General features: G+C 37.5%; 1 protein-coding gene and 1 long non-coding RNA gene across 3 annotated transcripts in view; one reads left to right on the top strand and one right to left on the bottom strand.

Moving 5' to 3' along the window:
• The window catches only part of LOC117950018, a 15,990-nt gene extending 6,540 nt beyond the window's left edge, over window positions 1-9,450 (bottom strand). The window contains exons 1-2 of the long non-coding RNA XR_004657790.1: window positions 9,329-9,450; window positions 5,398-5,402 (exon numbers count right to left, since the gene is read on the bottom strand). This is a non-coding gene — a long non-coding RNA (uncharacterized LOC117950018). The remainder of the gene's footprint in view (window positions 1-5,397; window positions 5,403-9,328) is intronic.
• tctex1d2 (Tctex1 domain containing 2) lies at window positions 1,451-10,414 on the top strand. 2 transcript variants are annotated; one of them, XR_004657789.1, is made up of 6 exons: window positions 1,451-1,679; window positions 2,303-2,436; window positions 3,094-3,163; window positions 3,991-4,054; window positions 4,157-4,416; window positions 4,470-4,742. XR_004657789.1 is itself a non-coding variant. In XM_034880660.1 (6 exons), the coding sequence occupies exons 1-5, from the start codon at window positions 1,636-1,638 to the stop codon at window positions 4,202-4,204; spliced, it is 360 nt and encodes a 119-aa protein (XP_034736551.1). In that variant the 5' UTR covers window positions 1,451-1,635; the 3' UTR covers window positions 4,205-4,243; window positions 10,055-10,414. The 2 variants fall into 2 exon arrangements, 1 of the variants encoding a protein (XP_034736551.1); XM_034880660.1 differs by lacking the exon at window positions 4,470-4,742 and adding an exon at window positions 10,055-10,414 and having other exon boundaries at window positions 4,157-4,243.
• Window positions 10,415-10,583: the final 169 nt, after the last annotated feature.

Genomic DNA, 10,583 nt, shown 5'->3' with positions numbered 1-10,583 from the left:
ATGGACTTTTCCGAGCAGCCTGATAACAAAGAATTGCAGTAATCCAACCTGGAAGTAACAAATGCATGGACTAGTTTTAGAAACAAGAGACTAAAAGTGTTTATCAGGCTTGATTGTGCAGTAAATGGGCGGCTGTGGCTCAGTGGTAGAGCGGTTGCCTGCCAATTGGAAGGTTGGTGGTTCGATCCCCGCCCCTGCAGTCATTGTCGAAGTATCCTTGGGCAAGACACTGAACCCCGAGTGGCCCCCGGTGCTGCGCATCGGAGTGTGAGTGTGTGTGAATGTTTATCTGATGAGCAGGTGGCACCTTGTACGGCAGCCCCGGCCACAGTGTATGAATGTGTGTGAATGGTGAATGTTTCCTGTAGATGTAAAAGCGCTTTGAGCAGTTGTTAAGACTGGAAAAGCACTATATAAATACAGCACATTTAAACCTTTTTTTATTTGATCTATCATGTCCGCCCTCGCTGTTTATTCTCCGGTGTAACATACAGATTTTGGTGAAGGAACTATAAGAGTCAACGGTTCTTAGCACTAAAAAAATCAACTCATAAACCTTTAATCTCTTCCAGGACAAGCGCATACACTTGGCAGTGGCTCATTAAACAAACCAATACAAACACTAAGATCTAACGGCTCACTGGTATTGTATTTTGTACCTCGTCAAGGGTCTGTATAATCAATACAGAATGTAATAAATCTCACCATGTTCAACAAATAGCTGCAATAACCTCAGATAATTAGGCTTTCTGACACATGCACAACTGATCTGGAATTCAAAATGAGTTCATTTATTTATTCTAATATATCTTCATGTTTCAAATAGAATTATTGGATTTGTGTTATTTGACCCGCTGGTGCAGTTCGGCTCTTCATGTAACTAGGCCTACTCATGTTGGATTGGTAAAAATCTTGATTCAGATAGTTTAAGTTGGCCTATATGGTACCTAATGGTAGGCCTATCATAATAGGTACAGTTTAATGTGGAAATACCTTGCTTTTTGTGTGATTTAAATCTAACCTTCCTATCTTAGCCAAAACAAGCAAGAATGGGAGAATGATGATTATGGTGAGAATGTGCCAGGATTGTGCTATCCCTGTGTTATCAAAGCTGGAGATGGATCTTTAAAGCCAGTAAGTAGTCAATTTCCTTCTGCAATCAATGCACTTTTGTGCTGCTTTTCTCAGGTAAGTGAAGCCAAATGAAATGTTCTGATTTGGCTGCAGTTGATGAGGACTTGCCTTGAAAGCAGGAGCACAGAAATCATGATGCAGATGGTGAATTGGCTCCACGTGTTACATTTGTGGATACCAACCCTGGACTGATACCAGTGCAGGTGGAAGTAAAAGCAAGGAGGTGAAATAAAAAAGGCTTTACTACAATCTGTTAAAGCTAAACGTGAAACAAATACTCATTAAGTAGTTTAACTAGCCTACAGCATAAAGTTAGGTAAACGATGCCAGTACAAACGTATTTACGTACTCTTATTTTGAAACCGGAAGATCAGAAATAGCGTCGCTATGGTAACGGAAGAAACTCTGCAACGATTAGCGTGTTAGCAATTCTGACTTCTTAATTTCTTCTTGCTTGTTGTATATGGTTTTACTTAGCTAGCGTTACTTTATTGACATGCGATGGGGTCTGATACATACCTCATACGACCTAATCAGCAGTACAAGTGAGTTGGTTAAATAATATTTATTACAGATGAAGTTAGATTTTAGCCAGCCAGTTTATTGCTAACTTAGCTAGCTAGCTATATGCCTAGCGTTAGTTCGCGCAAGTAACCACTATTTATTTATTTTTTTAGTAAAACTAACTAAACGTGTTGTGCCATTTTAACATTAACCGTTGAGATTGGCGCAATGTAACGTAGCTAACGTGGCAATGATTTTCTGGGCGTCAATATTGTAGTTAGCTACGCTAAGCTAATGGCTGTAGGATCATGTTTGTGAGGGGAAATATGTCTCCATGCACCAGCGTAATATTAGTAACGTTAATGCACTTTTCTGCACTGTTTACCTAGGGTTAGAAGGAACTCAATTTAAAACACAAACATCTAAAATTAGAATATAAAGTACGTACTTCGTAATTATAAGACAAAGAATATAAAATATAGGCTACAGAATGTAAAACACGTTACTAAAATTAGTGGGCCATTAATTAATAAAAATAGAACCATCAGATTTCTACAACTCTGTGACCCGTACTGAGCGAGGCTGATCAGTTGTGGCCACTGTGGCCTGTTGGAGCTGATTGAAGTTAATCTCCTGCCTTGCTTCTCACTGTTTAATTATCCAGGTTTAAGCCAGCCATTGTGAAGGAGTGCATTCGTGAAATTGTGAGGGAGCGACTGTCGGGGATACTGTATAACTCAGAGGAAGTCCCAGAGCTGTCCCGTTCACTGGCAGACGCCATTAAGGAAAAAGTGAAGAGTGAGTGACTGATGCTTTCTCCCTTTCTTGTTTTGTAACGCAAAAGGACAGAACATTCAAGTACTTTTGTGAATACAGTAAATATAAGCTAAATTATCACACCTATACCCATTTGAATAACAGTAAGAAAACAGAAATAGTGTTAGAAATAGTTGTCTTAATTTACAAACTAATGTAGGCAGAATAAACAGCAAGCAAAGTGATCCTCCAAAAAAATGTAATTGTGAAAAATGATTGTTACTTGATGTGTCATGTTGGGGTAACCTAGACTGACTTTAGAAATATGTAATATGAAGTTTTAAACATTCACTATCCTCCTGATTGTCACGGCTACACTACATATTGAAGATGTTCTGCCAATTATAAAACTTGATTTTGCTGCCAGAACCATGCTGAAGATCTCTTGGAGAAGGAAACCAAATCTTGGCAAAAGATTGAAGCTGAATAAAATGGTTTCAAACTAAATCTTTGTCATTAAAAATATAGACAACACAATAACACGTCTCTATTAAAACAAGTCCTGATAGTTAAAGGTTTTATCTAAGTAAACAATACACAGTAAGTGTAGCATATTAGTACCCATCCCTGTATTGTTTCTGCAAAATGTTGCACACTTACTGATGTACACTGTTACATCTTATTTCTCTTCTTTAACAGATGCAGGGTTTGACAGATATAAGCTTGTCGTGCAGGTGGCAATTGGAGAACAACGAGGACAAGGAGTCAAGTGAGTGATTTATTTGGTAGTAGTAGTAAACAAAGAAACAGCTGTTACATTTGATAAAACTACACTGTTTTAGTTGGGATTCTATCTCTAATGATTGCTCTCTTTACCATCAACCTTTCATTTTTTTTATCTCATCAGTGATAAACAGAAAATGTAAGCAAATTAGAGGATGTGAGTATGTATTGTGCACTTCAGGACCAGGGATGCAATAACAGCGCATTATATGTACAGTATTTCACAGAATCTCTAGCAGTATAAGCGCACCTTTTCATTACCTCTCTGCTCTCCTGAAGTTGCATTTTGCTTAAATTAGAGTATTTTTTGAATCGCAAAAACCTTCACAACTGAGTGGCAATAACAACACAATAACATTAGCTAATAACAAAGTAGCTAGTAGCTAATATTGACTCTTACCCTTTTTTATCATCAATGTTAATGTTAGTAAATAATTACCTTGCTAAATTAAAAAAAAGTGGTATAAGTGAAATAGTGGTTATGAAGGTACTTTGAGGTATACTTATAAATCAATACCACAATGTTTGATTTTTCAGCGCTGTCAGATATGTTTTGACTCAACTAACGTTTGTCTGTAGTTTAGTAGTTTTATTAGAATGATTTATATTAATAGCTTATTAATATATTGTGTAACTCTTGTATGTAATTTATCTTTAAAAAATACCAGAGCTGACTCAGTGTCAACAAAAAATAGTATATATCAAAAAATCTTGTTGATTTAAAGGGCATTTTGCATTACATTGTAAAAGGTTTTAAGTAGTAGTTTAGACCTTTAAAAATGAATCCATTACTTTGTTTATGTGTTTTACCAGGATGTCTTCAAGGTGTTTGTGGGATGCTGACACAGACAACTATGCAGAAGATGTTTTCATGAACGTAGGTGTCTTTGTTCTGTTCACTTAGATGTCAGGAGGGGGCAGGCTTCTCAAAAAGCTATTTTTTTCTCTTCAATAAACTGTGTTTTACTTCTGGGTGCAGGACAGCTTGTTCTGTGTGGTGGCAGTTTTCGGAAGCTATTACTATTGAGGACAAGAGGATGGACGACAGTTCTTTCACATAAAAGAGGTGAACATCCAAATGAGATTGCTTGCCATTAGCCCTTCGGGTCCACAGTGCGTCAATCTGAAGTAACTATAGATGTATTTGGTGCATCAGGACACATGACCTTCAGTGAAGGATATCTGTGCTGATACAGTAGTGATGTTACAATGAAAGACTTCAACAGGGTTTACAGACTTGTTCATTTTAAAGGGTTAACAGGTTAATTAAACATGTCCCTACCAATATTTCCGGAAACATTTAATGTCTATTCAGCAGACTTGCTAGATTGGTAGAATTTTTGTAATCACAACTGAATGTACTGCAGTACAGTGCGTATATGTACTACACTTTGGGTGCATGACTTAGCACAGCATCTACAGTAGAGGTGGGTATTTGTCTCTGATTGTCAACTACATGAAATGGATATTACTGTTGAGATGAGTAGAAAGCCACAACCACAGCACTTGCTTTATCGCCTTTGTGGTGCAGGGAATGAATTCCCCCAAATATCAATTAAAGGTCCCATGGCACGAAAATTTCACTTTGAGTTTTTAAAGTTTGCTAAATTTACCCTACAAAAGGCGGATAAGGCACCAAAAGGACTAATACTAATAGTAATTTAAAGATGTGGTAGCATTGGATCTGGACAGGAACTGTGGGAGTTGGAAGCGGTGTGTGTGACACAGGTTTGTGGATCTGAGTGTTGCAATTTTGGTTTCATATTGCGTATTGTTACAGTCCTATACAGTAGTAATTGTGTTTGAGGCAGCTAATTGAAACAGTTTTCCCGCGGAGTCTTAAAAAGTCTAAAATTCTGAACTTTAAATTTAAGGCCTTAAATGTCTTAAAAATGGCAAGATGTTCAGGTTTAAACCCTTGCTGCTGGCCGCAGAAAGAAAAAAAGGCAGCGCTCTAGACTAGAGTCTTGTCTCTGGAACAAAACCCGCAGAACACTGCCTCCAGAACGTTGGTTAGATGTGTTGTGGTTCTTTCTGAGGGATATTGGTATTGGTATGTACGTGGTAATAAAACTACAAATCCCTTGATAAATGCAATTCCTGCCCAAGAAATACCTCTGCGTCTCCTCCGAATAAACCAGCCCCCACCTGTAAAACTGTTATAACATAAAATATGAAAAGTAACTTTGGTGTAAATTTTAAAATACTAATCGGCGCAACTGGGACTTGTTGCTTCTTTTCGTACTCTGTCTTTTCAAAAGAAGCATACTGTTTAAATTGGCAACATGCAAATAGCTTGACAGTGTATGGCTGTCTCTCTTTTCAATGCTCAGAACAGTACAATGGTAATCACCCTCCCTCAAAGTGGATTTTTTTTTTTTTTTAAATCAGCTCTAATTCCTGGTTTGCAGGATTTGCGTCAAGTAGTGATTAGCACATTTCCAGGCTGGCTATTAAGAACTGGTGGTTAGTATAATTAGCGATGCTTAATAGGTGAAACATAATAATTGGATGTAGTTTGGGTGTTCTTCTTTAGGGTCTTATTTTCCAGCAATAAAAGAGAATATTTACTTCAGCCCACCATGACCATGAGCCATTCATAATTTGAATGGATGAGCTGCTTAAATATGAAGAGGCATCATAGTCTAATTTGATGTATCGCTTTTATTTCTTCAAACCAAACACGTCTGAGTGTCACATCACTCTCACAGGACCCTCTTGAATGCCTTCACAGCTACCTTTTCTAATTGACTCCCACTGAGATTGAACATCTGTCTTACTCAGGATTGTGGCACTGCAGTAATTACCTACAGCCTGAGTGAAAAATAATAATTGGTTGCAGTTTGAGTGTTCTCATTTTACTACGTATAAAACACTTTTAATTTCCAGGGGGTTTTATTTCCAGGGGATTTTTTTTATCACACAGCCAATGTTCCCGGGTCTGCTACACCCACCACATTATTAGGCTTTTAAATCAATACTGACATAATTTATGTAAAAATACTTAACAGATGCTTACTTTAACTCAATTACCAATGATATCATATATGGTTCATATTAGCGATTTAGCCCTGTGAGATCAAATTTATAATCAGATAAACATTTTATTTTTGAGAAAACGAGAAAATTCAATTAGAATTTAAAAAAAAAAAAAATTTGATTTGATAATGATTGGTGCTTTTTTCTTAGAATTTAATCAGAAAATGTGAAAGTGCTTGAAATGTAACAATTTTGTAACTTTGTGTGGTAATAGCATAATAGCAGGTGCAGATAGACATTCCCGCACACAGACACTCAGACACACACACATACTGTACAGATGCACAAACACACACACACACACACACACAGCAGGCCAAGTTAGGAGAAGGACACAGTTAAGTTCCATAGCAACTACAATTATTATACCTCATATGTGTAGGGGGAAGGGGGTTGGGCAGTTATTGAAAATAAGTTATTTTTTATGTTCTTCACAGAAAATGAGCCAAACTTAAGCCATTTAGTTTAGCCATTTTGGGATTCATAAATGGAGTTTCACGTAAAGTAGTGTGGCTTGAATGTGGACCAACAAATAATAACCCAACAGTGATTGCTCACTATTTCATGTCATGTGTGCAAAACCGCTGTGTCATTCCCATGAGACTGATGACTGATTGCGGCACTGAGAACGGCAAAATGGCTGCAATTGAATGTACCCTACTCGACCATCACAGTGATTACTACTCTAAAACGTCCAGCCACATGTACTGCTCATCTATAAATAACCAACGTATTGAGTCCTGGTGGTCTATGTTTAGAAAGGGGAGGTGAGTGAACCTTCATAAAGGCTCATTGCATCTTTTGGACATTCAATTTTCTTCTCAGGAATGAGTAAATGAAAAACCAAAAACAAGCACAATAAAAATCACAAAAAAATGTAAAAAATCCTGCCCGTCAGGAGAAGTAGTTGTTGAAAAAACAATCGAATGACCAAAAGATGCACAACCCATGAATTTAATTACGACTAACCTTTGATTTTATTATTCAAACGTATACACTTAAAAGTATAACTAAAATTTGTATCCATTTCTATAGGTCTCAGTTCTGGATGGAGTTATTTGCGGACCTTAGAGATGCCGGATACTTCAACAGGAGTCATGAGCATCATTGTCTCTTGAGATACTGCTATGGTGATGTTATTCAGAAGGAATGGGATGAGTGTGTGAGACTGTGGAACAGTCACAGGATTCATTGGTGATTGATACAAGTATTAATCTAACGTTTTAGTTTAAATGAACATAAATGCAATTATGTTTTCTATTTAACATTGGTTTGGCCCTAGAGACTGTGCATTTCCAATTGAACAGTCTGAACTGGATGCCCTTCCTGAGGCCAGCCTGTTAATTACTTCTTGTGGGGACCCAAACAGGCAGGAGTACTTGGACTTTGTCATGGACCACAATCAGTTACAGAAGCCAGAAAACTGGGAGTCTGCATCAGAACTGTACATGAAACTAAAGAAAAGGCTCGGCTATGAAATTATCAAAAAGGGAGTTTTTTTGGTAGTGGTGGAACACTGCTGTCTGTCTGAACACAATGTTTATGAATCTGTCATCCACAGATTCATTGTTTTCAAGTGTGAAGTAAGTGAATCAAAAATAGTAATGAATATTTATTACATTTTTGTAAACTAACATGCTCACCTATTGTTACATTATTAAAAACAACTTTGGCAACTTCATTAAAGTGCATCTTTAACAACAACTTTTTCAGAGTCCAATAAAATCCAATGTACATCTAATAAATAAATGAATAATTACAAACATACGTACATATTTTTAAAAAAAGTGTCAGCTTGATTGAATTCAGCTCTGCTCCTTGTTGTGATGACAGTTTCCTAATCAGAGTCTGAGGTATGAAAAAAATAAATCAAACAACCATATCTATCCTCCAGCAGAGTATATGTAAAAATAATGAATCATTAGATCCACTAACCACATTTATAGTGTTTTTCTTGGCAAATAAAAAAAAGTGATCCTGGAATATGCCTTTTCTATTTTCTTTTTATATGCTACCAATTTGAATGGCCTTTCTGACCCAGGCACATGGACCACCTCTAAGCAGTCTGGATACAAAAGGACATTAGGTCCTTCGTGCACGTCCTTGTTAAATGCTCTCATTTTCTGCACAGCTTGTTTCAGTAGGGCTGCTACTTAATGGTCTGTAAATATCGGGAGCGTTTTCCCTCTTAGAGGTTTTAAATCAGTTCCATCAGTTCCATGTGGCACCACCAATCATACGTTTATCTAGTAAAATAACAAATATATCATCTAAATAATTTATACTTAGGTAAAATAAGTATACACATACTGTGCATACAAATACATATAGAGCTATGCAAAATTGTATATGGCGGTCAAACTCACCTGGACGTGTTTTCTTTCTTTAGGCCCATTTCTTCCTTTTGGCCCGTAGTTAAAAGTTTGTCGTTCTTTTGACTTCGAGCTTCTGTGCTCCATTGACTATTTGGATGATGGCATGGTTGTTTGGCTGAAATGGACAGAGTTAAGTTTCAAAATAGAAAGTCAGAAGCCGCTCAAAAAATCATAGCATTACTGACTTTTATTCACATGGCCTCAGATAGCTAGCATTTTTGTTTTGCTACACTTACTTTGTTTAACACTGTCCCGCTGTCGAGACGTCGCCTGTGTTTCAGGTGTTTCCGTCTGGTCCCCGTCGTTTAAAAACTCCAAAGATTGTACTTTTGTTTAAGTACCTGCCACATTGTGCGGTAGCAAAATAGTTGTCCAGGTCCACAAAGTTCCAATCTGATGGCGTAACTAACGGCGCTTAGAGAGGAATAATCCTTTGGGCGGTACAACCCGGCTTTGTTTAGTTTACTTTTAAGAGTTCTCAAGCTGATATTTACTCTGTGTAGACTTGACATCATGGCCCCGATTACAGCGTAGGAATGGCCCTCGTTAACATGCTGAACGCAATGATGCAGTATGTCCGGTGTTTCCGTCCGGTCCGCGTCCTTTAAAATCTCCAAACAACGACCACACGTAAAGCAAAAACGCGTCAAGGCAAAAAATCCCTCGGCCGCAGTCCATGTTCGGTCACCATGAACTTCATTTACACCATTTACTCCACAACGACAACACGAATTGACCTGTAAAAGTGTTTTGCATCTTGTTAATTTGTTTTCTAAAATGTAAATTTGTCTCGATCTTTGTAAAAGTGTTTCACACTTTGTAATGCTGTTTTGCATATCCCGGCCATCGTAATTTACAGTGTGTGCTTTACAGCATATTGAAAACATGTTTGTAGCTCATTCATGATTGTTTCTGTGCTGCACAGGTTTTAATCATTTAACAGGAATTATTAGACTCATTGTCAAGATACAGCACACTTCTCTACTTTTCCTTTATTGTAAACGCAGGGATTATGATTCCCATTAATTCAGCTGGTGTTTAATGACATTTTGTTTTAATGACATTTTGTCTGAACAGGGGCACTTTCAGATGCTTGCTTATGAGCAATTCAGCAAGACACACATTTGAGGGACAGAACTCTGTTTTGTGACCCCATGCGCAAGACATTATGATTAGATTAGAGCACCTTAGATTCAGTCTGCCCTTCTTTTTGCCTCGGTCTTTTTCCCCCAATTATTTACCCATCGAGTGCTTTCTTAGTTGAAGATTCTCTGACATCAAGACACAGTGACGATGGTGCCCAAAAATATATAACTTGCACAATGGTGATATTTTTCACCTTATTTTCATTTGAGAGTTCAGACATATTCAAACAGCTCATTTCAGTTATCTGAGGTTATGTTGTTCTCATGTGAAAACATAATCCACCTCAAAGTTCTTAACTCTTGTTTGCACACTTCCAGATGGGTCCAATTGAAGGCTGGGTGTCTGCATGTACATACTGATGGACTCTGTTCAAGCTGTGCCTGTGCATTGATGAGGCTTTATTTTTTGATCTTCGCTTCCCCCACAGGGGAGAGTTGGCTATCAGATGACCACTGGCTGTTATTTACAGGAGTATTTCAGTGGTAATATTGCTCACAGAGTTTTAGCGATGCCTACTCTATTTTGGCAACTGGTCCAAGGGTTTCAAGCATCTGACATGATTCAAGTCATTTATGGCTTGGGGTTTCCTTTTAAACAGTTTATAGGCGTTTGAGAGACATGTTGTTTTCTGATATTCTGTGTATATACTATAATCTGTATTGATAATTTTGTAAAAAAAAGAAAATAATCCCTGCTTATTTTCATAACCTTTGAAAGGCCTTTGCTTATTGAACTATACTAGTGATCCAATGGGTTTGAGTCTCATTCATTTTCAGTCATTCAAACAACCAGTGGAGGTTTACAGTTGAAGCTAGAGTGCCTGGCTAGCATCAAACCTCCTGTAAA

Source organism: Etheostoma cragini, chromosome 9 (genome assembly GCF_013103735.1).
Source record: "Etheostoma cragini isolate CJK2018 chromosome 9, CSU_Ecrag_1.0, whole genome shotgun sequence".
Lineage (NCBI taxonomy): Eukaryota > Metazoa > Chordata > Actinopteri > Perciformes > Percidae > Etheostoma > Etheostoma cragini.
Note: the sequence above shows the minus strand (reverse complement) of the source record. Positions and strands in the feature narration are given on the sequence as shown.